Source organism: Ambystoma mexicanum, chromosome 6q (genome assembly GCF_040938575.1).
Source record: "Ambystoma mexicanum isolate Mex_15411 chromosome 6q, UKY_AmexF1_1, whole genome shotgun sequence".
Classification (NCBI taxonomy): domain Eukaryota; kingdom Metazoa; phylum Chordata; class Amphibia; order Caudata; family Ambystomatidae; genus Ambystoma; species Ambystoma mexicanum.
The window spans coordinates 705,759,537-705,787,006 of record NC_090937.1 but is presented as its reverse complement, the minus strand read 5'-3'; the positions used below and the strand labels follow the sequence as shown (position 1 = coordinate 705,787,006).

Here is a 27,470-nt window from a genome sequence, read left to right as displayed (position 1 = left end):
ATTGCTGTCACTCTATATTTAACCAAGGGCTTATACGGATTACACATTCGATTGCTTTTCTAGTAAACTACACCTCTGGATTGTTGACATATATGCTGCCCAAATGCCACCTCAATAAATCATTTTAAAGCATGTGGCATTTCCTCTAAACATGTGACCTTTAATTCTCAGCAGTCGGCTGAAAAAGTCCACATGGAAAGTCAGATAATAGTGGACGTATATTTTTCTAAATTTATGGCTGCTCCTTGGTGGTCTGAAACATTTAAAACACATTTTGAAAGAAGAAAATGTGAGTAGTGATCTCGTTAAAGCGTGTAATGTCTGCCCTTAATTTAGGTCATTGTGAGTTCTTAGATTTATGGTAGGAACTATGAAATATCAGATAACACTGAGACCTGTCTGGCGAAATCAAGGCCCTCCCGGTGTTATGTTTCATTATAATGATGTGCAGAAATTTGGTTCAGTTGCGTGAAGGCCCTATTAGCTGCTGACAGCAGAAAGCGAGTTGTTATAAAAACAATAGGGCTGCTTCATTACTAAAGAAATCCACAGGCACCGAGTTGGAGTATCAATTTTTGCGTCTGGCGTGTTCAATCGGAAGCGGCGCGTCAAAACCCCATACCACGTCAGAGATGAGTGCGGCGTGCCCGGGGACACTGAAGACAGTGAACAGAGACAGGCCACCAAACCCAGAGGTTCCAGGGATCATCATCGGGAACACACGGGCAAAGAATTTGAAATAATCATTTGTGCAAAAAATTGGCTCCTTTTAAATCTTAATTTGAGCTCTCGAAATGTACACTACACTGCTTGGCGATTCTGTTTATTCTTAATCCAAAGCATTGCTGTATTGTGTAAAGACACCATAATTGTCATTCGACATTTCGCATATACGTGCATGTCGGGGTTCCGATATAGCGCCTTTGCTTGATTACACTTATACCAGTCCTGAACTCCTCCATGGCCATCAAGGCACAGGTTTAAGCCCATTCATTTTTGAAGTGTCAGCATGCCACCGCCTCTAACGACAGGTACAACCACCCAGCACAGGAATATTTATTCAGAGCGTGTTACCACCGTAGTGGTCTGCATGTGCCGCGACTTGGCCACGGTGCACAAAAACCACTAGATGCATTTTATAAGTGTCATTAATGAATTGATTGCACCCCTGGGCAGACATAGACACATGGAGCGTGAACTGTCAAGGAGACATAGCATGGGAGAAGATGCGTGACTGCTTCTTTAAGCTTGGAACCATGTGGACTCCAATTTGCTGACTCAAGCCGAGTGGGGTGGGGCAGAGTGAGCAAATGTTACAGGTGACTACAGCAGTATGGCAGAATATTGGCACTCAATTATTAAGAACCGTTGGTGGGTGGGCGCTTTGTGATAGTCTTGCGATGGGCTCACTCATTTCCCTTGAAGCATGGTGGCTTGTATGGGTATGGAAGCAAAGATCTTCAAATCCTAGGACTGCTGAGCCCAAGACTGTCAGTAAAGGTCAAGAGGTGATAGAATAGAAATGCGAGAGAGGAAGGGTGAGAAAGGAGGGATGGTATATGTATTCATCCTTATGTAAGGATTTACTTTCCTGCTCATTTTAATTAAAAACGTCAGCCAAGTGGAGTACTATTTTGGGGATAAACTGTGTAATCATGCAATCCCGTACTGAGTGCCCCTTCCAGAACTGCAGTCAGTGGTAGTCGCTGCTGCATGTGACGGGAGCAATTGCGCACCAACCATGCTTCCTTTTTTCTGGGCAAGGTCTAATCTGTCTAGTGATTTATTAGGGAGGCCTTGATAGCGCAACTTGCACTGAATACCTGTGTGAGTGCATTTGCATGCACGCATGTAAGCACGAGACTGTCTTAGTAAACATGGACTTTTGAGCCGCCAACAAACTCGATGCAGTAACAGTTTGGCTGGCTGGACCACTTCTCTGAGGACGGGTAAAAAGAATAGAATCTTTTAAAACTCTGTCCCACTTTGTTGTACTTCATTTGTATTGGTGCTAGGATGCTAGAGAAGCATCTTTCACCTATTCACATTTAAACAGAGGCGCTGTACTACATCTAATCCTCCACCTTGCTTAGGAATGCAGAATACATGAGATCTCATCTCATCCAATTTAGAGGCTAAGCATGACTTTGCATGATCAGGATACCGCCAGTGTTGGGTTTAGCTGCGGCAGCGCCGCAGGCGGTTTAAGAAACATGTGGCACTTCCCTGTCTACCTCCCCCAATGCATGAGCTCCCTATTTTAATGAAAACCAGCTCGCTCCCGTGCCGGAGAGGGGAAATAATCATCTCAATAGGGTACTGATGCAATTGCATCAGCACCCTATTGTTATTAAATGCACCCGCCGCTGCGGGCCCATTTAATAACAATAAGGCACCTGCTGTGCCTTCTCCCACTACACCAGCTCGGATGAGCCCTTGAAATACTACCCTGAGCTGGCGTGGCAGGGAGCTAATGGCACCCTGGGGGGCTTATGGTGCCCCGGGCGGTCGCCCTCCCCGGACGAAGGCTAGCCCTGGATACAGCTCATGCAGTAAACCATGGAAGCCCGTCTTGATCAGCTCGTTTTCAAGCTCCCCTCTGCCACCTCTTCTCCCTCTCACATCTCTGATTGTCTGTCTGCAATCCAGGAGTGGTGTGCCGCCAACGACCTCTGCCTTAATGCTAGTAAACAGAGCTACTCCTCAATGGCAGGTCTGCACCTTCCTTTCCTGTCAGTCTCTGGCCGGCCTCCCTTGGCCCTCTCCCTGCTCCCACCTCTGAGGCCAAGAACCTCGGGGTCATCTTTGACTCCACGCTTTCCTTTTTGCCACACATCTCCGACGTCTCTAAGAAGTCAAACTACCAACTACACCTCCTCAGAGGTATTCTTCCTTTCGTCTCTTTTCCCCAGAAGCTCACTGTCTCTAGAGCCTGGTTCTCTTTAGGATGGCTACTGAAACAGCTTCTTTCTAAATCTGCCTGCTTCTACTCTGCGCCCTCTGTAACTCATCCAGAACAGGACTGCAAGACTTGGCCTTGGTCTCAAGCCCAGGGATCGTATCTCTCCAGCCCTGAAATCTCTTCATTGGCTCCCAGTGGCTGCAAGGATTACTTTTAAGACGCCTTGCATTGTCCACAAGGCCTTCTGGGGCTTGGGTCTGCAATACCTTCAACTCTCCCTTCGGAAATACCTTCCTACTCGAGCTCTTCGCTCCTCTACCTCCAACTCCCCTCAGGGTCAGTCGCTTCTCCAAGCAACAAGTTGGTGGTAGATCTCTCTCTCTTCGGCTGGGGCTTCCCTCTGGAACAGCCTCCCTTCCTCTGTAAAACTTGAGGAGAACCACCTCTGGTTCCGGAATCACCTCAAGACCTTCCTCTTTGCTTCTGCCTTCTCTCTTGCTCTCCCCTGCTGATCTGTCTGTTCCTGCACTAGGTCCCGGATCACCCTCTAATCTTGGGCCCAGATCCCTGCCCAACCGTCTGCATACCCAAACTGCCTCCTGGCAACCCTTGCACTTGGGTCTGTATCTGCAACCCTACAGCCCCCTTATCTGCACTTATTGACACCCTTTGCCTGCACTTTATTCTTGCACTTGCCACCTGCTAGCAGCACTGTCTTTTGTTGTTTTGATCACAGGTTCAGCACTGTCCACTCCTCCCCTGCCCCTTGCACTTTCCCCTTTCCCTCCCCCCTGCACTAGCGTATTCTCAACATCACTGGGCCTAGTAAGATCGTTGTTATGTCCTCCATTGTACCCCTCCCTTGCCTCGTCACACCCTGAAACACTTGTGTATGGGCGCAATACAAATAAAATATCATATATATATATCATATCATAAATCCCCATTCCGGTTGAGGCAAGGACGTAGAATATAATGTTGTCCAGATAATGAGACACGCGCTGCATCATGGCATTTGTCTAGAGTGGGTACCAGATCTTCCCAAATGACTCTGGGTAGTTTTGGTCCCCCTCAGGCTGGTAGTGATATCTCACGTTTACATAAGATGTATTGCCTTATTGTTATCATCATGTTCAATGTAGCTACAAGGATGGGGTCTGAGTTGACTGCGCTAGGTTCTGAACCGGTGTTCTGTAGGCAGATCACATATGTCAGAGGCAAACATGTAACTTAACAAGCTACCTTAATGAGAGCTATTTTGTTTAATTCTGCGATTGACTTGTCATCTCTCTCCTTCTTTAATATAGATTTTAAATGTGGTTATTGTTCATAGATCCTATGTGGCTTTGGTGTGCATGCTAACGGGGTGTGTGTGTGTGTGTGTGTGTGTAATTTGATCTTGAGCAAAAGTACAGAAGAATGGACTTGTATGTGCACTCTTTGAATGTTCTAGTTGCGAGCTGTCTCCTCACAATTTCCTGTGAAATCCTTAATGATGTGCTTCGAAGTTGATGTGAACGTTATTCGATTGATACCCTATACTTAATGCCCCGTGCCTTTGGGCCATTCTTTATACAAGTATGATGTGAATGCAAAGAAATGCATAAGAGTAATGGAAAGCAGATAAGGCGCAAACACGCTCCCACACTTCCTCCGCCCCACACACAGGCGCTGACGTAATTGAACAAATACGAGAAGATGTATTTAAATTATGGTATTTACCAGAAATATTATGAGGGTTTGCACCTGAAGATGGGACTGTTGTCCCGAAACACGTAGGTTCGTGTGCAGCTGACCCCCATTTAGTAATATTGCATTTGTTTTGTCAAGAGTTCTACAGTATCTTTAATGACTGTGTGTGCCCTTTACGTTGCAATCCATATGGGTCTATGTATGTTTTGCTCTGTACGAGCGTTCGATTTGAAATCCTATGCATATGTTTTGCATTTTTAGTTATTTTGCCGACTGTAAACATCCAGCATCAAATTGCGAATGAACTATATGTGAATGAGTTGCTTGAATTATTATCTGCTGTAATTTGCTGATTTTTACAATGAGCCTTTTTGGTTCTTTGTTTAACAAATTCTTCACCTGGACAATTTTGTTACATGCATCGTCATCTTTGTGCATTTTGTACCATAAAGGCTTCACACCCTTTGGTAGGATAAGCAGCACTGGGGAGCTATGTCTGAACCAGGAAGAAAGCTAAGTTAGTAAAGTACTTGGTGCTGAGATCTTCATTTATCCTCTAGGTCATACGTTCATTTTCTGGTATAGAAACTCAGCCTGTCATCATCCTGAGGTGGATGAAATGAGCACCATTAAATTAGACATTTGCACAGGTATTTGCACACAATGTGTGCATGCCACCTACCCACAAGCCACCCATGTTCCAGTCTTTAGTTCATTCACCATGTATCTTACAGACCATCTCACAGTGAAACACGAGCACCTTCCTGACCATTCAACAGGACACATATTTTTGGATGCAGATTGTATGCTAACCAGGAATGAAACACAAGTTACATACAAGATTGGTGCTCCTCTTCTCTATTTGGTTGTTTTTAATAGCCTGGATAAGCTGCTTGTGTCTGCAGCGAATGTTGAGAAGTTCACATAACAGCGATAGTTGTTCTTTCTCTGGCGCTGCATGAGGTTATCTGAATATTTATTCAAATGCATTTGTGTTCATGGCCTTTCTTGTGGATATTTGTCATATTTGCATCAACACTTCTGCATTTACATCTTTGAAAAAAAGCTGCAAATCATGGTCTCAAGGCATCTCAGTTCCTGGAGTACAGAAGAGAATGGAATCATACAGCAGGCAACATCAAGCTGTTTCCGGACATTACTCACGTGGTGGAAAGGGCACTTCGTATGCAAACCATATCTTTGAAATGAACAGAATATAAGATGTAAAATGGCCGCCCGTTCACGAGCTTCTCCATGTAAAAACAGATGTGTGCATTTCCTCACTTTACTAAATAATTATCGAATCCATGGTTGTGCCCATCTACCCCCTCACACACAGCATTGTTGCAGCATGCACCCCCATGTTTGCCACTCTTTGTTTAGTTACCACATATCTCTGTATCGGTTCCGCAAGAATAGGATGCTGGGTCCAGTAATGTAGGTATTAAAATGGGTTGTATACGAATTGTTTGTTTTGCAACTGTTCGAATTACAATTGACCTTTTCACAATTGACCGAATTGTGAAGGTCAATTGTAACATATGTGGGGGGAAACCCCCCACCCAACGCCAAACCCCCCCAAACCCCTATATACGTATATATTACCAAACCGATATATATATATATACGGTCAATTGTGAAAAGGTCAATTGTGACCCTTTAAATTTGGTCAATTGTTCATTCGAGCAATTGTAAACGAACAATTTGGGTAATACCTTAAAATGCATGAGTAGTGGAGTTCCGGAATGCAGGCAGGAGAGGCAGCAGCATAATCCTGTAGCTCCTAGCCCCTCCTGCTATTGATAATATTGGATTATGAACACCAAGAAAAAGATTGAAGTTGCCGAAAACCCAATACCAAAGAAATCAAAACCGACTTCAAAGATGAGTGAAGTAACTAGCACTCAGGATATTTACTCATTGTTGCTCAAAATGGCTCAGAACTTGGGAAAAGTGGTCCAAGATGTGAGAGATGTTAAAACATCAATGGAGGATTTGTCCAAGAAAGTCTCTCAACTGCATAGTAGGATTACTGTCCTGGAAAATGGATCTACATCTATGTCCTCAGAAATCACAGGGAGCTTCAGAGCCTGCAATACTTTGAGAGAGGAAGTTCAAAAAGGTAGAGAAAAAGGATTGGAATTGGACTTGAGGATCAGAAATAAAAATCTGAGGCTTGTTGGAGTTGAGGAGAATTCTGATGAAGATTTGATACAACTGGTGTTGGATATACTGAAGTTTTCCTATGGTTGTGACCAGATAGTCCCAGGTGATGTGGACAATATATACAGAGTGGGAAGAAGAAGCACTGGTCCAAAAGCAAGGCAAAATTTGATTACGCTAATGAACACCAGGACAAAAGAAGCTATTCTAGGGGCAGCCAGGAAGAAAGGAAACACATATTTCAAAGGTCATCACATATTTGTGTATCCTGACTACCCAAGAGAGACGTTATTGATTAGGAAATCCTTTAAAGAGGCCAAATATTTAGCAAGACTGGTGGGTGTTAAAGCTGTCCTTAACAGGGCGAATTTGCTGACCTTGGTTTTTCCGGATTGTGAAAAGTCAACTTCGGACCCTAATGAGGCTTTGAAATGGTTAGAACCGTTGAGGGGTAAATGCACTTAGTACTTCGAACTAGGTGAGTTATATGTCTCAAAAGCTACCTGTTAAACCTTGGATTAGATTTGTTGTTATATATATATATATATATATATATATTTTTTTTTTTTTTTACTTTACATATGTTAAAATGGCGCTGCCGCCTCATTACAGTTGACGATTTGGAACTTTGTTAATTTTTTAAAAAAGAACACTCACTTCTGAATTCATCACAACACTGCTCCGTAGCATCCAGAACTTCTGAAGAAAGCAGCCTATAACGTGCCTCTTGCGTGCCTTGCGTGATCCAGGAAACGTATTTTGGCCGTATCAGATACTGAGCTCAGACACGCAGACACTCGGTACGCAACACATTTTCGGAAAGCAGCAAATATAATTTTTCCCGGATTTATGTGTGCTACTAGATGCTGTGCCGCGCAAGGAAATAGTGGCATGTGTGGTACCCTTTTCCTTGGCCGGCATTTGTGCGGGCGGCTCCGCTTGGTCTCTCGTGCTGCACCGGCTGCTTGGATGTGTATACTGGCATTCCGTTGAAAAAGTCAGAGTTGCGTGTGGCGGGTAAGTCCAAAGAAATCACAGAGTGAGTTGCCTGGCGATATATTTCGAGGGTTTTTGAACCCATCCAACTATGGAACTTTAAGAGGTGTTGTCAGCTGCATATTTATATAACTGGAAGCGAATGGTTGAGTTGTCCACTTTAATGGAAAATAAAATTATAACATATTTATGGATGCGACCACTGGTGATATCATCAAGATCCAGATCGCAGTACTGCAAGAAACTACCAGTGAAGGAAGCTTTGAGTCAATCTCCATTGACAACTAACTCCTAAATTGGTTGGATGGGGCTGTGTTCTGGAGGAGTCTTTGTCTGTGTTACAGATACAAGACTATCGAGGTAAAGTCTTTGCAACATCAGACCCTGGCATACCCACTAGTTGGAATGTGTTGGCTGTGTGTGTCAATGAAAGGTTTTGAGGCATTGAGACGTTGATCGCAGACTATGTAAAGAAGACAAAGCCTTACAGAGCATCGCTCCATCATCCCTTTTGTGATCACAATGTGGAAGGTTGAATGTAGATACCCAAGTGCTTTTTCTTCTATTGACTACCTGATCCTGCGAGGATGGACCCGTGTGCAAAGGTGTTGATCATTCTGGTAGATGGAAGCAGCGGGCCATGGTTCTTTCAAGGATGGCCTACTTAGATACCCTCTCTTGATGACCTCCTGTGACTTTGAATTTTGGATTGATGTAATGTGGATCATTTATGAACAGATAACGTGAGGGGCTGAACTAGCTGAATGAGACTCATGTATACAACATGGGATTGGGATTGGCACATGCTAGACTTTTACCTATGCTATGGTTTAGCTGAATATTTTCATAGAATGCAGTATGGGCGGGTCTATGGGCTAAGGATGGCAGGGAATAGGTGTTAAGTTTTGCCCATTGTAGAGTGGTTCATAATGGTAAAGTGAGCTCACCGGGAGACAAGCTGAAGGAGAAAATGTACCATTAACGATGAATGTTTATAGGCAGCTGGCGGGAGTGCAAGACATTCATACAAGCATAATGGATTGTGGTAAAGTATCTGGAAGGATTGGGAACTAAAGGTGGATCAACAATGTAATAATGTTGAGGTGGAGCTGGGGCTAATAGTAGGGGGAGGGTGTAAGAACCATTACTACTACTATTGTTGGGTTCTATGGAGATCGGATAAATATGTAATGCCTACCAAGTCAAAATGGATATTTTCGCCCAGATGTGTAACAGTACCAGACAGGTCTTTAGATAGTGCGGGGGTAAGAGACATGTGATACCAGGTGCCTTGACCTGAGAGTTTGGAAACCAGCCACAGGGTGTCAATTCGACTCAATAATTCAAAAGTAGTGATGACCTGTTATTTGTTCGATACATAAAGCACAATTGTAATGCTTCTGGTGCTAATCTGAATTGAAGCATCTACCCACTGTCCTGAGAAGCTATAATTTAGTCTGATTGTTGACCGTTTTGTGACTTACCTTGCAGCTTGTGATCCTCCATTACAGGACCTTGTATTCAGTAATAATGTTTATTATATGGGGTAAAGTTGGGTGGGCAATTATTCTGTTATTTGGTGGGCAGCATGGCTATTTACCTCCATTTTTTGAAGACTATTGTAAAAGTTAGGAGTTGGAAATGGCCCGGAGAGACAACCTACACAACTATCATAGGTCTATTGATCTTATAGATGGGCCATAAGTGGTTGTTGCATATCCTGTTAAAAGAGAAACTGTGTTTATTCTGGTTGTTAACATGTTCTCTTACAAGGGTACGAACTACTCATATCAAATGATCATGCTTTTAGCAATTTAAGAATTGTAGAGATTTTGATGGGTGTATGCGAGGTACTAGTGGCTGAGTACATGTTTACCAAATATACAAGTATATTCATGCGGTTCCCTTTTTCCGGATGCGTGTTAATAGTTTTTAATTTATCCATGGTCGTATATTCGACTTCAATGTCTTCTATTTTGGTGGTTTGATTCTTTTCTATTGATACCCATTCCATGCCTACTTATCTTTGATTGTTTATGGGGTCTGACTCTGAAACTACGCTTGATCTAATGCAATTTTCAACTTAGTCATTTCAATTTTCCTTACCTAATACTATACGATTTGATACGTGACACATTTTTTGTCTTTTTTTAAAAAAAAAATTCATTTTCATTTTGTTGTGTATTCAATTGTTTGGAGGGTCCGAGTTAAGCATATATATGGTTTACATGTGATGATTGTTAGATCCATTGTGTTCAATTGCAATCTCTTTTGTTAATATTGCTTTTCTAATTAGATAAGTGCATGCCATGCAGATTCCATTCGTAAATATCCAGTGTTAGGTATGTGCAGAAGAAGCTAATAGATTGCCTAATGATGCTAAAATGGACATGGCAGAGGGCATAATTGTGGGTTTTGGGTACAGTCAGGTATATATGTTGCTGATATAGGGTAACTGAGCTGTGTTTGCTAGGTGATTTTTGTGGTAATTGATACTAATTCCTCAATCTTATGTGACCATACTTAATTGTACGTATGATGTATGTTAAGGCGACCCTAGATGGATATGGTGTCATACCATATCAGTGATAAGTTCGCGTTTAGCCAGATTTTGGAGTGGTGGTCTATTTGTCACATCATAGATAAGTTATGAGGGAATAGGTGTTTGAATGATTCTAGGGAAGATACTGAGTTTAGTTTTGAGTGTTCTGGAATAGTTATTATTCAAGCAGGGATAAGTACATAAAGTGAGACATGTATCGAATATGAGATATAATATGAAGCCAATTCTCATGAATGTGGGTCTATTAATTTGATAGATAAGGTGAACCCCGAAGGGGATACCACTATTACTTGTTATTTGTGAGGGACTATACTAATTTCTATACTGGATATATTTGAATATTTAGTTTAATATGGATATTATTTGTTTTGTTAGTTTGGCCTTGAAATTGGAAGTGGGTAGAGCTGATTCCAGTTACGGTGCTTGGGCATGACTAAGCAATATTATAGGGGGTCTGTATGGAAATGTATGATGAACAGTGTACGTTAAAGGAGTTGTGATAAGTACTGTGAGTTGTGCATTTGATGGGTGAGTGCTAAGATCATTTTGGCGATATGGAGAATGTAATGTTTGCCTGATTTTCACTGTTATCGAGATGATTGTCAAAGATGAATTTAATATACATGAGGTGGGGTTTGTCTCATTTGAAAAAAATATATATATATTTGGGGTGGGATTACTTTGATAGGTAGTGTTCATAGGCTTATAGGAGGGGTGTCGAGGACACTGGACGTTTTAGAATGTTATATCTTGTGTACAGTATTTATCTGTTGTTGCTGACTTGCTTCTATTTCAGAGGGGGGGTTCGGTACACATCTCTTAGTTGCTGTTTTAGATTTTCTGGGTTGGAAGAGGATCCTATATTTAGAGAATTTGGCATTGGTAGTGGGTCAGAAGAAATGGCTAATGACTTGCGAGTGCTCACATGGAATGTCAATGGGCTAATTCAAAGAAAAGGCTAAAGATCATGAATCATTTCAAAGAGCTGAAGTGCGACATTTGTTTTATTCAGGAGACTCATGGTTCATGTTTTTCCACACGATCAAGGCGAGTGGCAATTTTGATTAGGAGGAATACTCTGTTGAAGATTGTACGAGAATTGTCAGACTGTGAAGGCAGGATGATGGCATTGTTGGTTAATATTCAGGGATGTTTTGTGACGCTATGTAATATTTATGCCCCATCAGTGGACGATGGATCTTTCTTTAGGAAAGTGGCTCAGACGCTTCAATACTTGGGTATGGATAATATCATTCTTGGTGGTGACTTTAATATTGTTATGAATAAGGATTTGGATAGGAGTGTGTCTGGAAATTATGGACATAGTGATCGCCATTATCTTTCTCTGAGAAACCTGCTGGAGGAACACGCATTGCGAGATGTTGGCGTTTGGGACATCCACATGCTAGAGAATATAGTTTTTACTCGGGTGCACATTCGGTTTACTCTAGACTGGACATGTTGCTGACAGCTGGTCTAATGACAAAAAATCATAAATCTAGTGAGATAGGCACCATCCTACTGACGGATCATGCACACGTAATGATGTGTGTAGGCTTTGGAGATCCTGTTCAAAGACCATATACCTGGAGAATGAATAACACTTTATAAGGAGGTGGAGAAGTTGAGGGCGGAAATTGATTTTTTTGTTTCAGTAAATCACACGGGCGAATTAAGGCCAGAGGTTGTTTGGGAAGCTTTGAAATGCACTATGAGGGGTTATTTGATACATTTGACGTGTGGATTGGATAAGAAACATGCTAGTAGACAGAAGGAACTCGAGGTGAGGATTGGTGACTTATCTAAAATGGTTATGGCTGACCCATTAAATAGGGATGGTCATACTATACTGAAGAAGCTAAAAAAAGAGCTTAACGATATAATTGAAGAAAGGACAGAAAAGAAATACTTTAACCTGAGATGTGAGTATTTTGAGAAAGGTGAGACGTGTGATAGATGGTTGGCATACAGGTTGAAGATGAGAGAATCTGAACGGTCAATTGCATCTATTCAAGATGAAAATGGGCGGATCACCTTTATACCAAATGAAATTAACAATGTATTCCGGGATTATTAGGAGAATTTATATAAGAGAGAAATTGATGACCAAATCGGGAGTGTTGACTTTTTTGAGAGAGCAAACCTTACTAAAGTTTCTGATTATGACTCGCAAATACTGGAGGAGGATTTGACATTGGATGAGATTAAGAGGGCTATCAACAAATTAAATGTTGGGAAGTCGCCTGGGCCAGACGGATTTCCGGTAGAATTCTACAAGCTATTGCCAGATTCAGCCCTGATTCTACTCCAGTATATGTATGAGTCCTCTTTGGTTAATGGCCTACTACCGACTTCGACTAGACACACCATGATATCGGTCTTCCATAAGAAGGGAAAAGATGAAACACTCCCTGGGAGCTATAGATCGATTAGTCTTATTAACACGGACAACAACATTTTGGCAAAGATCTTGGCCATTAGATTGGAGAATCTTCTGCCGAAGTTGGTCAATGAAAATCAGTCGGGCTTTGTGAAAGGGAGGAAAACATCTAGCAACATCAGGCGATTATTCCGTACAATTAATAAGGCGACAGACGATCCAGGAGATGCAGCCGGTTTTTCATTGGATGCGGAGAAGGCTTTCGATCGGGTGGAATGGGAATTCCTGTTCCTAGTCCTCGAAAAATTGGGATTTGGGGTGAATTTTAGATCGTGGATTAGACTCTTATATTCGGAACCGACAGCAGATGTTAACACAAATGGGGTTCGCTCTGTTCCTTTTAGACTAGAAAGGGGGATGAGACAGGGATGTCCCCTTTCGCCTTTGTTGTTTGTTCTGGCGATCGAACCTTTAGCAGGAGTCATTAGAAACGATCTGGATATAGACAGCGTCTCATGTTGGGGTTTACAGCAGAAATTATGGTTGTTTGCTGATGACATACTTTTGATCCTGCGGGACTTGCATAAATTTCTACCAACGTTAATGGAAGTTTGTACTTCATTTCGGAGTATTTCTGGCTATAGAATAAATTGGAGCAAATCAGAGGTGATGCCGGTGGCTCCTGGATGTAGTAAAAAGTATGTTACTGACCTAGGGTTTTGTTGGTGTCCGGATAAGATGTTGTATTTAGGGATTTGGATCACTCCTAAAATTTGTGATTTGGTAAAAGTGAACATGAGTGTGCTTACCGTGGTTTTTAAAAATGAGTTGGAACGCTGGGGATTGCTGAATCTTTCACTTTGGGGGAAGGTTAATGCTTTAAAGATGGTGTCCGCCCCTAAAATCAACTATATCTTGGGTATGATCCCATTGAATATTGTGGCTTCTCATTGGAAAGAATTGGACAGGCTTATACAAGGGTTCTTATGGGACGGGAAACCGCCAAGAATGAGTTTGTGGAAGTTACAGTTGCCATTGGAGAAAGGCGGGCTAGGAATACCAAATTTCAGGGGCTATCATCTGGCCTATAATTGTGCTTTCATAGTTGATTTCAGGGAGACAAATCCTAGTGTGTGGGCTACGGCCGAGGCAAGTGCTAATGGTCCTTTGTTGCCTAGGGCATTGTTAACCACAGATTCTAAAGGTGTGAAAGATACATTGACCACATCATTGAGAAATACCTGGAAGAATTTGAATGTCTTGTTGGGTGTGAATGCATGCAGAGATCAAAATGCGTCATCATGGATGAATCCCTCTATTAAACTGAATGGCAAAATGTTATTTTGGCCTGAATGGTTTTTAGGTGGTGTCAAATGGATTGATGACCTATTCATTGAGGGTGAATCGAGAAGCGTTAGAGACTTACAAAGTGAATATCGTATTGAGGGTTTCAAGTCTTCAGACTACAGGAAATTGAAGATAGCTGTTGGTGTGAATGATTTTCAAAATAGTCTGAATTTGGAATTTCTTACGAGGAAATCTATGGTGAATGAGGGCGGCTTAGCGAGCCGGGTATATAGGCAGATTCTGCATGAGTATAAAGGCAATGATTTGCTAAGAATTGAATGGAGTCGGAGAATTGGCACAGACATCAGTGAGGGCATTTGGACAAGGATGTGTGAGAATGTCAAACTGTGTTCCTTGACTTTGAATGAACGGACAAGGCAAATTAAGATCTTGAACAGGGTCTATTGGACCCCAGAGAAATTATGGAGGAATGGTTTAAAGGATGGATCGGAATGTTGGACATGTGTTCAAGAGAGTGGTACGTTGGAACATATGTTGTGGGATTGTGTGAAGGTTTGTGGGTTCTGGAGCGATATTGGTGAAATTTATGAGGAGATCCTGGATGAAACAATTGGTTTTAATTTCGGGACACTCATTTTGGGGCATGATTCCATCTAAGATGATCTCACTCAATGGTTATTTAGTGGGGCTGCAGTGGGTAAGAAAATTATCCTTCGGAATTGGAGATCTGCTGTTGCATTAGAGAAAGAAATGTGGCTGAGTGAAATGCGAGATTTGGCGGCTGTGGAGGAAAGTTTATAAAGGAAACAGGGCAAGAATGGATTGTTTGCAAAGATATGGGGGACATTTCTGGAATTGTATTGATTTGATTGTGTAGGTAACGAGATTTGTACTGCAGGTTAGGGTGGGTCTTATTTCTATGCTACTGTTATTTTTTGATGTTTATATGACTTTGTATATAACTTATGTAAATATGTTGTTACCTTTTACATGGATGTTTATTTTTGTTTACATTGAAAATAAAGTTTAAAAAAAAATGCATGAGTAGTACTTTTCTGGCTTGCATTGCTGCTTCAAAGGCATTACCCAGCTGGCTGAATGTGGCATATGTTTCCTTGAGATGGTGCAGCTAATGTGATTTCTGAGTAAATTGGTGGTCTTTTGATAGTTGTTGCAGAAAGTGTTGCATCTCTTTGCTTCTTAATTACTTCACTCACCATGAGGTCTCACCACCCCTATTCCCCCAATCCATCTCTGCTGCCCCTCTTCTACCCCCGCACACTTACTTGCAACCCCATGGGCCTATCCCCTATATACAAGACTCAGGCTCTTACCAGCTAGGTTTTCGTCTTTTCAATCCCATAAATACATATATCCTTATTTATGTATAAAACAAGAAACTAGACCAGCGGACGCTGAGGATCCAGGGGTTATTATAATTATTATGGTTATTATTATTTTGGAATTTATTCAGCCCATACCTTGCGTCGGGCGGCAGTGGAGCACATTACAATCATAGTGTGAAGAACAAGGATAGGGTGCAGAAAAACAAGGGAGAGGAGATCTAACAGGAGGGGGCAATTGTCCGCAATGGGGTCTACAAGTACCAATGGGAGGAAAGAGTGGGAATCAGATCACCCAATCTCAGTGGATGGTGGGGAGTGGATGGTGTATGGACCTAGGTGTTAGGGAGGAGCCATTCCTTGAACAGGAGCATCTTGAGCTCCTTCCTGAATTGTAGAAGAGAGGGGGCAAGTCGGATGTTGATACGGAGGAGGTTTCCAGAGTCTTGGGGCATAGACCGAGAAGACCTGTCTTCTGTTACTTTCCTTCCTGCCCCGGCAGAGTTCAAGTCTGCACATGGCGTTACTTCTGGTGGATCATAGGCCTCCGGAGATCTCAGTGCGGTAGCTTGGGGACTTGAGGTTGATTCAAAGATGATACAGGCTTGCAGCAGGAACCGGTGCCATTCGATGAGGGTCCGGATGATGTGGTTGAATTTGTGGAGGCCTTTGATGAGTCGTTCTGCAGCATGCAGGACACATCTCAGGGGAACCAGGGTAGTGGCCAGAAGGCCTTTTGAAAAGGACATTGCCACCATCTAATTGGGAGAGCACCAAAGCTTGGACAGCAGACCTGAAGTTGTTTTCTGGGATCGAGGGCATGATTTCCCACAGAAGAGAAAGCTGGTACCAAGCAGTTTGTGTCTTCTTTGCTATGTGCTTGAAGGAGAGGTGTCTTTGGATGTCAAACCCAAGGGACTTGGTGCAGGTGGCCAACTGGGATGTGAATCGCTCGAGGTGCATAGCGGAGAGCAAGACTGGATGAAGTATTGAACTTCCAGGACTGGATCAATGAGAGGCAAGCTTTGAGTGTGTGGCAGTCTTCGATAGAGGAGTTTCTTAACACATTACATGCATGGTTTAATGCTAATGGCACCTGTAGAAAGAATATGGGGTATCATATTTGTGGCGTAGGTGAAAGGAATGCACTAACATAAGCCAAATCAGTCCTATTCCATAGTTTCTAATTTGGGCAATTAGGTGGCTAATCCGAAACTATTGGATTAGAGTACAGAGAGTGAGAAATGTCATATGAGGGACAAACAGCTTGTAGGTGTTATTTGCCCACTCATTGACTGCCCATCGCCTGCTAATACATATGGCCATTCCTGCCCTTCCCTACCCAAAACCCTTCTCATGGGAACTTTTTTGAGCTTGCTTTAATTAAGCATTACTATCAAACTTTGCACTCGAGGTGACTGCCAGTGTTTTTACAAAGCGGTCTTCTAAGAATGAATGACTTAATTAGAGCTGTAAACTCACTACTGTTGTAATAAAAATTTCTTAACCAGGTCTGCCTTCGAGGACTCGATTTATAAATGTGTCCTTCACTGAAGTCCTGCTAAAAGCAAGCATTGGCAAAGCCAACAGTTTTTGATTGTGTATGAGTATTAGGCATTTGCAGACACTGCTATTAGATGCCCATGTACTCGCACAGTTTTGCACCTGCTACCATCAATGACCAGTTAATGCCACTACGAACGTTCCTGGCAAGTGCCTTTCCTATGCCTACTCAAACGCCCGAACTGTTGGCATTGCCAATGCTTGGTTCCAGGGCCGGTCTTTGCATCAGGCAGTACAGGCAGCTGCCTGAGGTGCCAGGCTCTAGGGGGCGCCAGTCTGACTCCAACAACACCATCGTCATAATTTTAATTACACCTTAAAACAGACATGAAAAGCCTCTTTCCAAAATTACAAGTGTAAAATAACCTAAAATAGCTTATTTTTAATATTAGTGCTGTGCAACCTATTGAAAACACCGTAGAGGAACAGGCGTTCAGAATGTAGTATTACTCTGAAATACTGCAAGGTAAGGCTGGGGGTGCGAACCGCAAAAGCAAAATTCTATGTTTAGAAGTCCACAATTTATGTTTCTGCCTTGCCATTCATGTTGTCACTGAAATAGTGCAATCAACTTGAATATTAGAGACTGTATGCAGGCTAAAAGGGCCGTGCAAACCAGTGATACAGCACTCACATATGCTTATATATTTTGTGGGACTTCCTGAGCACTCTGCAATCTGTCTCAAAGGTTCCTCCAGGCCAGGCTTCCCCATCCCGCTGGTGATTGCTAAAAGACTGCACAAGGCACACGCAGACACAAAGCTTCACCCATCATTGTGTTACACTGGTCACACACGAGGTGCACACAGGCACTGGAGAAGCACCAGATCAGACACATATGAGAGGATGGGCATAATGGGGGGGTGTGGGGAGAGCACAGACGGTTAGACTGAGCCCCCTTTCCTCGACCATGCACCTCGAGTGAATCATGCAGAGGCCAGGCAAATACCCGTGATGGCTTCAGTGATACAGATATAACAGCTGGAATCTTAAGCAAAACACATGAAACCCATTATCCCCATCTCCTCCTCTCCTTATCTTAGTGAGACATTTCAGACTCCAGGGATCACCCATCTTCCATTCATCATGTATGGTAAAAGAAACAAAGCTGTAGGACAGAACAGGACACAGACAATAAACTGTGCTGGTAGCTGCACAGTTAACACATGCCCGGCAATTACTAATGTGAAACGTTTTATTGTTAGCACAAGCATTCGTATGAATATATTTTTAGACAATTGAAATCGGATGGGCGTTCGTACTTGCATATCAGGGGAGTGATTGGAAGGGGAGGGCAGTAGACCATTCATTCTCACTGCTGTGCTGAAGTGTGTGGTTTCAGACGTGAAGGAGAGAGTTAACCAGGGACGTCATTTAGGGGTCGCCAGAGGTCGCAACTGAAACCGCTGTGGTCTCCCTTGCAACCTCTATAAAAAAAAATGTAATGCAAGCTCCTGGGCTGTGGCCAGCACCATGTGGCTCTTTACTTCTGGAGTGGCTGGCTGTCTTGTTCAGGCCCCTTAAAAAACAGAAGACAAATAAGAACAGGAGTACCACAAGTCTTATACATTCAGCACTGACCCTAAAAAAGAAATAATAGGAATACCAAATAATGTGTCTTACTGGAATTCATTACAATAATTGCAAGACTCATTAAAGATTTATTTCAGGCACTCTTCGGGGGGTGGGTCACTGATGTAGTCTGTTCTTAAACACTGCAACTCAGCCTTTCATCCTTCTGAGGTACCAACACAGATTGGGTGATATTGGGTGTATATTTTTTCTATATAAAGCGCTTAAGCTTAAGTGCTATATAATAACACATCATCATCATTTGGTCATGGACGTCTGCTTGTATTCAAAGTAATTTGGTAATATGGGCCTATACACACTGATCTTAATGATACATATGGCAATCCATTCTTGTATGAAATGTACATCACATTATAGTGATATCGTAACCATATTTTTCGTAGTGTACAATGCTAGGTGATGCCAGTTCCTGTTTTGTCAACGGGTGAAAGGTTGTGTTCCGTCGCTTCCCGCGATATCACTTCAGGGTGGGGTCAAATGGCGACTGGGGTCATGGGTCGTGTGATGTCACTTCCGCTACCCCTGGCATTTTGGTGAAATGACGTCCCTGGAGTTAACTGGTTGCAACATTGAAGCTCCACTCATTAGAATGTGTAAAGTAGTTAGATGCAGCACACAAGTAAGTTTCCCACTCCCCATATCGTCTCTGAAGTTAGCACCTTTCCGAACATTTTGTGGGGAGGGGTGCCAACAATGCTTCCCGCCTGGGGTGCAATCTGGTCTAAGACCGGCCCTGCTTGGTTCATCTGGTGAATAGAATTCTGCCAGCTGCTAGGAGCATGGTTGAAACATTAATTTGTTTACAAAGATGTCACCCGTAGTGCACTCTCAAAGCATAACCATCATTACATAAGATGCACCACCTGCTGCACAGTATGGTTGTCCATCCAATCTTAGAGCAACAGGGTGTTGTGACAGGTCACGATACAGAAAAACCGTGCTGCAGAGCAAAAATCAAGTGCCTTGATTCTGTTATAAGTAATGGAGCAACAGGATCTAGCACCAAAAAAGTTCACTTTCCCATTTGAAACGTGGAACACAGTTAGTAAGCTCTGTTCCTCATTACATGTGAAGCAAAAATACAGACAAATAGTTTTGCTGTATTTTTTGGTCATTGCAAAGCCTCATTCATTATGGCTCATATGTTCTTGCGATACCATCGTTCAGGAGTTGGGTAGACAACAGCACCTTATCAGACTTGTATTTATTGTTGAAATAAACCTTTATTGAATTAATAATTAGTGTTATATTCTTTTTATATCCTCATTTATGTATGCCCTCTACACGTGCTTCACCACCATCCAGTGGCTCATCAGGAGGACTGGTATAATAGTTGGATGAATCAATTCAAAATGTAGTGCAGACTTGCCCATGTGTTCAATTCAAATCTTATAGAGTGAGTTCAATCTGGATATGATAGTCCAGATTTGCACTTTACAAGGAGGCCTTAAATGAACTTGAGTTGCACTGGCAAGTCTACACTAGATTTTGAATTGAATCATTTAATTATTATTCTTATCTTCCTGAAGAGCCAAGTAGCAGAGTTCAGTCTTATTTAAGGAATAAAGTGATGAATTGTCACCAGTCATTTGTATTAATTTTTGTAGAACCAAGTTGGCCAATATTCTTTTTAAAAGCAACATTTAGCTTTACATTTTAAAATGCTTAATATGATATAAAGGGTATATATAACCTTTTGTAATATAGTCAACAGGTCACAAACAAACATCTGCTGGGACCTCATATTAAATGCATGATTACTTATTATCTGTCCCTTCAGATGTTTTGGAATACAACTTCCATAATCCTCCACCACTGACTATGCTGGCAAGGGATAATGGGAGTTGTAGTCCAAAGCATCTGAAGGGCCACATAATGAGAATCTCTGAAGGACAATGCAGAGCACAGACAATCCAACTGAGACAAATGTAGGGCCCTGGCACTCATTATTTTGCAAATTACACGCTGCTCCTGACATAAGTACACTTTTGCACACACACATTTCAAACTACAGCCGTTGTACACATACCATTTAGATATATGATCCATTGGAACTGTTTGCATGTCACTTTAAGCTGATTCATGATGCAGAAAATCTCTCAGTGAAAAAAGCTCTTAAAATATTTTTCTGGAAAAGTTGCTCCCTATTCGGGGTTCAAATTTCTGGCAGCTGGGAGATATTTAGCTCCTGGTTCTAGCCTAGGAGAACCTGGTTATCTTGCAACCAACAGTTAACAAGAGCTACTTTTGGTTCCTTGGGCCAACTGCTGCCTTGCAAACGGGGAAATGTGACATTAACTTTGAGAATTTGAGAATATGAATAAAAGAAGAATTAGGACATATCTAGTATACATTTAAACATATTGGCCAAAAGGTTAGTGTGCGTCTCATGTACATGTTAGATTTGTGGTATGCTGGGTACTCGCTCCTGATTCCCCAGTGATAGCGCCTGCCTACTGGGTGTTGCCTGACACCCAGGAGCTGGTTTTAGCTCCTGCTCAGCGAATCTTAATTTCAAACCCTGCATATTCTAGTACCACCCCAGAACCATGTTCCATGGCCATGCCATAAGTCACGTTCACGTTTGTAGTTTGACCCTTCAAGATGACTGTGATTTAGACCATATAAGAAATCAAAATGAAAAAAAGCCCTCTCTGCACAAGTGACATAAGAAATGCCAGCAGGAAATAAACTGGCTTAGGATATCAAGAGGGACGGAATGAAATGATAATCATTCAAATACTCAGTAAAGGGGAAGTCATTCTTCCAAAGTAGAGTACAGGTAGAACTGAGTCACAAAATGTAACTGCATCCAAGCAAATGACATGTTGATAAAGGAAAACTAAATACATTAAAAAGTCATGAGCTATGGACAGGAACCCAATAGTAGGCAGTGTTCATGCTGGCGACACTTAGGGTTTGTGTGTGATAAATAAGCAGGAAATGTGCAGGATAGCTTGGTCTTGTGGTCCTCCTCTCCCATAGGATGACCTGGCATCCCAGTTTTACAGGAATTGTCCCCTTTTTTCTGGGACGGTCCCAGCATCCTGAAACTTTTGTCCTGGAAAAATACATGACCCAGGACTTGGGTGATCCTCTATTTTCGTGGTTTTCATTTTTGGGCCGGATGAGCATGCGCACTTGCGTCGTTATGTTGCACATGCTTACTTTCACAGGCTTCCCCACCAGGTCTCGCACAGATTGGAGTCTGTAACAGGCTGCCTGACATGAAGGCTGGGGAGTTACAGGAAGGTTGTGCACCGACAGTGTGCGCACGTCAATGCGGGATCCCCTCCAGGAATCATAGAATTCCTGAAGGATGAGATTATAAAAAAAAGTGCTGCCACTTTTCTTCAAAACTGCAGTGCCAAAAGAAATCAAGAAAACAAATTCGGGATCCTGTGCATGCCAGGATACCTCCTCACTGCCAGACACCAGGCCTTTCTTTCCTGGTTTTCCTGCCTCCAGCCAACCATCTGTGGTCAGACCTGTGGCCTCATTCTTCCCCACAGCCAAGCACCAGTCAGCTTTCTTTAAGTGACCATGGCAACCAAAGCACCGAAGGAAGGAAAGGCCTGAGCTCCCGTCTAGTGAATATTTTTTAGGTATGTGTAGTGTGTTTGTGATTCCCTAGTGCTAGATGGCCGGCATATTGGTTCTAGAAAGAGGTGTGTTTCTGATCCCAATCTTTTCAGCCTGATCAACACTGTTCTGTGGATAGCACGTCGGCCCAGCAGACTGCGCCAACTACCGACTCATTGCCCTTCTCAACACAGATGCAAAATGATACGCTAAAATATTAGCGAACCGTCTAGCGGCCGTCCTCCCCAGAATAATACATGGAGACCAAGCAGGCTTCATCAATGGCAGATACACACAAGACAACATCAGGCGGACGATTGATGTTATCGAATGGGGCACAAGAAAGAATCAAAAATTCTCAATAGCGGCCTTAGACGCTAGGCGTGCTTTTGACAGTTTGAATTGGGAATATTTAAGGCTGGTGCTGGAGGGATTCGGATGTGGACCAACTTTGACTAAAATGGTATTGGCAATCTTTCAGCTACCGTCCACGATCTTCCTTGTCAATGGCCATACCTCACAGCAAATTGATATTAGAAGAGGCACTCGCCAGGGATATCCCCTTTCACCATTGGTCTTCGCAATGGCAATGGAACCCGTTGCAATCCACATCAGAGAAGATCCAAATATCAAGGGGGTGATCAGTGGGGAAACTCATCATAAGGTAGCACTCTATGTAGATGACCTCATGCTCTATATGTCAGATACCAAAAGCACCCTACCAAGGATAATAGCAGAAATACAGAGATTTGCAAAGGCCTCATGATTCACAATAAATTACACAAAATCTAAGGCATTAAACATCACAGAGAAGAAGGAGAGAAAACCTTTCGAGCACCTCTACCCCCTGCAATGGGAAAAACAATCTCTGAGCTACTTAGAGGTACACATCACCAAAACTCTAGGAAAGCTCTTCAAAGCAAACATAATGCCGCTTTGGAAACGCCTGCAGGAGGACCTGAAGAGATGGGATGCCCAGGAACTCTCCTGGTTTGCGAGAACAGCAGCCACAAAAATGACGCTACTTCCTAGACTCCTGTATGTAGTGAGCTCAATTCCGGTAAACATTCCACCAAGGCTTATTACAGAGCTACAAGAAGCAATCCTTTATAAAATGTATATGGCACAACAAGAAGCCTCGAATCCAACGGCGAATCATGATACATCCGACGCTACTGGGGGAGTTGGGAGTCCCGGACATAGAGAGGTACATTCTAGCAGCACACCTGACACCAATACTAAAGTGGGCAAGCCCTGGGTCCACGCCTGGCTGCTGCAAGCTGGAACAAGCAGCTACAACGACCCCATTAAAATGCCTACCATTCTTGAAATCTGAAACCCGATAAAATGGAGGAGCGCTACTCGAAACCACCAAGCAAACCCTACGGAGCTGGGGCCAAGCCGCCCGCAGGAGCAAGATTCATAAGAGTCTGGGCCCACTCTCACCAATAGCATATAATGCAGACTTCTCCCCTGGACTGGACCCACAGTTTTGGGAGGGATGGAGTGAAGCCGAAACATTGACGCTCCAAGATGTATATCAAGAAAACACCCCTATATCATTTGAGGCATGCAAGCAGAAATTCAAGATTGGAGAACAACACAGGTACAAATATCTGCAATTGCGCCATCGGCTCTCCCATCCAGAGACAAAGAAGACAGGGTTGCGAACACCGCTGGGCCTAGAACTTACCATACGAGAGAGATCCACTAAGAAAGGTATCACTCGTCTATATAGTCTACTGGACAGGTCACAAGCATCGGACCAGCTGCAATATAAGAAAGAATGGGAAAAAGACATAGGGGAAGAGATCTTGGAAGATGAATGGAGCCAAATATGGACTAGAGGGCATAAACTTTCCAAATCGGCATCGATCAAAGAATCGGCGTACAAAATCTGCTACCGATGGTACCTGTCCCCTAATCGCCTACACAAAATGAATCCAGCATACCCCCCAATGCGCTGGCGTCAATGCGGTAATAGGGGGGATATGTTCCGCATGTGATGGACGTGCCCGAAGGTGATCATCTTTTGGAAAGAAATCTTGGGGCTCATCAAGGACATAACTGGATCAGTTATGCCATGGTCCCCGAAAGTAATTCTGCTGGGCACAGTGTCAGAGGGTAAATAAGCCGCCTCTGTAAACAAGGCGGTTCTGATAACACACCTGCTGACGGCAGCAAGAATGACAACTGCCCAACGTTGGAAAACGATCGAAGGGCCAACCACCCCCTGGTCCCATTGACTGCCCATGGCCATGCTAATCCCTATAGCCATTCCCACCCAGTTCCTGCCCATCCCTGTCCAAAACATCTCCTCATGGGAACTCTTCAAGCCCACTTTAAACAAGCCTTACCATCAAACTTTGCAGTCGAAGTGCCTACCAGTGTTTTGTCAAAGCAGTCTTCTGAGAGTTCATTACTTAATTGGAGTTGTAAACGCACTAATTATGTAAAAAAAATGTCTTGACCAGGTTTGCCTTCAGGCACTTGATTTGTAAGAACTATGCGTGTCCTTCACTGAAAGTCCTGTTAAACACAAGCATTGGTAAAGCCAACCGTTTTGGCTTGTGTATAAGTATTAGGAATTTGCCATTTGTTGAGAAAATGTAGCCCACCTTAAATTGCTAATATTCAGAACACTGCAGCAAGAACATTAATCCATGTACTGTTGAAACTGCCATGCTAGCAATGGGCATAGAAATCCTCTTATTTTGTGGTGGTGTTTATGAGCGCAAAAGCCTTTCACAATGCTGTATATGCAGTGGAACAGTTAAACATTTTTCAAATGAGCTGAAGTTCCTTAATGCCCCCGCTGCTGGTGGTCTCAGGTTGCGCCCCTGTACGGGAGGGATTATAGGCAGCAGTTATTGTACCTGTGCTGCCCCAGGGATTCAGGTTGGAATTGAGGCAGTGCCATAGATGGAAGTATCCTAAATAGGCAGCATGAGAGACTATGGCTGGACTGACTGCCTGGACACTCTAGGTTTTTATTGATCTTCTCTAGGACTCTGTATTTTCCGGGATTTCTAGCTGTCCTAGTAACTCTGCCCCCACCTTCAGGTGATTGGCCACAAAAATAGGATTAGTGGCCAATTACATGGAGGTGTGGGCAGAGACACACTATGACGCATAACTCCCACCCATATCTGGCGTCCAAGTCACCACACAACAGTGTAGAGTTTCGCTTTTTTTTCAACATGTGACCGGGCAAGTTCTTCTGAAAATATGGGTGCTGTCATCCACTTATGGAAATCTCCATGTTTTTTCTTTTTAAGTGTAGGTAGATCTGGGGCTGGAGTCGTTGAGCCGTCAAAAGCTTTCAGGACATCCTCAATGCAAATCCATCTGACGCATTTGCATATAATAACTTGCACTGGATATTATTTGCGTATTTGTTGGTTATGCTGAAATGAAACCCAATTAGAATGTACTATTCGGGAGGCGGGTTGACGAGCCTGGAACTAGATATGACTTATTGCCAAGTTCCCCGGTGTTCTTCAGGAGTGAAGCGGGAGTACAGTCTTTCTCAAGCAAAGTGCTGTGGCATATATATGGGTCTCTGTCACTTGAAATCCCTAGTGCCCAGCCTTGCTTTTCCTTTGTTCTTATAGGAAATGAAAAGGAAGACAACTCCTCTTAGTAGAAGGTATGCAGTCCTCCACAGGAGAGTATGGCATTTTACACTGCACTGAGCGGGAATACATAGTAGTGATCTCTGCGGTGCGGGAATAATATATCGCTTTCCCTCTTTATTGAAAAATTAAAAACCTTTCTTCTGAACCAGCCACATTCAAATGTATGATTTCTATAGAGGGGGTCGAGAGCCCCGGAGCAGCTTACTGGCGACAGGGCGCTGAGCCTGACGGGCAGACCACCGTGGTTGCGACAACCGATGCCACTGCCTCCAGGGTAAAACAAAGGTTTACATATTACACAAGCAATTTAACTGTTTTCTAAACACAATGCCAAGACAGTGGGAGTTGGCAGCTCGTGCTGTGTTTTAGGTTTTGGAAGCTTGGATTCAAAGTGACGGCTGATCGCGGACCTTTTCCACTTGTCATCTACAAGCAACCTAGTAACCCGGCAAAGAATTCTTCGCAGCTCTTAAAATTGTCTTCATGGCTACCAAAAGATTACATGCACAAATCACTCCACAAAAGTAGCCCAGAGGGCCTTGTGCATCGATAACCACGCAAGACAATTGTCTGGTCCCCATTCTTAAACAGCGTCCAAAAGTGAAATGTTTTATAATCCTTTTTGTGCAGTACAAAGAAAAGAGTTTGGCCAAAGATTATCTGCCAGCAAGTGGGGAGATTGGGGGCGCTGCGGCAGAAACACAATAGAGAACATGATTAACTTCACAATTCTTTGTGTTTTTCATTTGACTGCAGGGAGGAGATGAAAGGGGTCTGCTAAGCCTTGCATTCCACCCCAATTACAAGACAACTGGAAAGCTGTATGTGTCTTATACCACCAACCTAGAGCGTTGGGCCAGCGGGCCGCACGACCACATACTCCGCGTCGTCGAGTATACAGTGTCCAGGTACCTTATGCGTCCAAGTTAGCCATGCCGTGAACCATGATTTTGTCTGTACCTTACTAGAACGTTATTTTGGAATGGCAAAGATTGTTACGGAACACAAGTAAGCAGTTAATTGTTACATTCATTCTTGAAATGTCATTTTATCCTCAGAATTTGAAATCAATAGATTTCCTTTAATTGGATTTGGCGGTCAGTCCATTCTCTTTTCTTGTTCTCTCTTGGTATATTATTTCCTGTCGAGCTAAGGATATATATATGTGTTTCTTTGTTCACTGCAGAAAAAACCCCAACCAGGTTGACATGAGGAGTGGAAGAGTGTTCCTCGAAGTGGCAGAACTGCACAGGAAGCACCTGGGCGGGCAGCTTTTGTTTGGCCCCGTTGGCTTCCTGTTTGTCTTCCTTGGAGATGGCATGATTACACTTGATGACATGGAGGAGATGGACGGATTAAGGTACAAGCTGCTTGTTTGCTTTCTTGGGTCCTCACTGAATCCCTGGAGGTCGGAGAACGTCAATGATAAGTGTATTTACATCGCCCAGTCCGTCCTCTTGATCAGTTGGTGCCCTACGAGGATGATTTACTGCCTCCATGCAGCCACACTGTTGAAAGGCCCCGCCGACCCCAGCAGGAAAGCCCAGGCACCTTTTTAGTTAAATCAAACAAGCAGATAGGCAGATAATTCGGATTGTATTACACTGCTCATAGTGGCATTTCAAAAATGAAGACAGCGATTAATACGTAAAATGCAGTTATTTCTGGTATCATAATGTCTAATATTCATAGCTTCTAGGGCAGGATATCCTGGCCTTATAATTGCCTCTCAAGGTTCATTCAAGGC

At 43.1% G+C, this 27,470-nt stretch overlaps 1 protein-coding gene across 1 annotated transcript in view; it reads left to right on the top strand.

Moving 5' to 3' along the window:
- Positions 1-27,470, top strand: part of HHIP (hedgehog interacting protein) — a 272,593-nt gene that overhangs the window by 145,801 nt on the left and 99,322 nt on the right. Inside the window, exons 5-6 of the mRNA XM_069631219.1 lie at positions 26,480-26,631; positions 26,910-27,083. Coding sequence (XP_069487320.1) covers positions 26,480-26,631; positions 26,910-27,083 — 326 coding nt within the window. The remainder of the gene's footprint in view (positions 1-26,479; positions 26,632-26,909; positions 27,084-27,470) is intronic.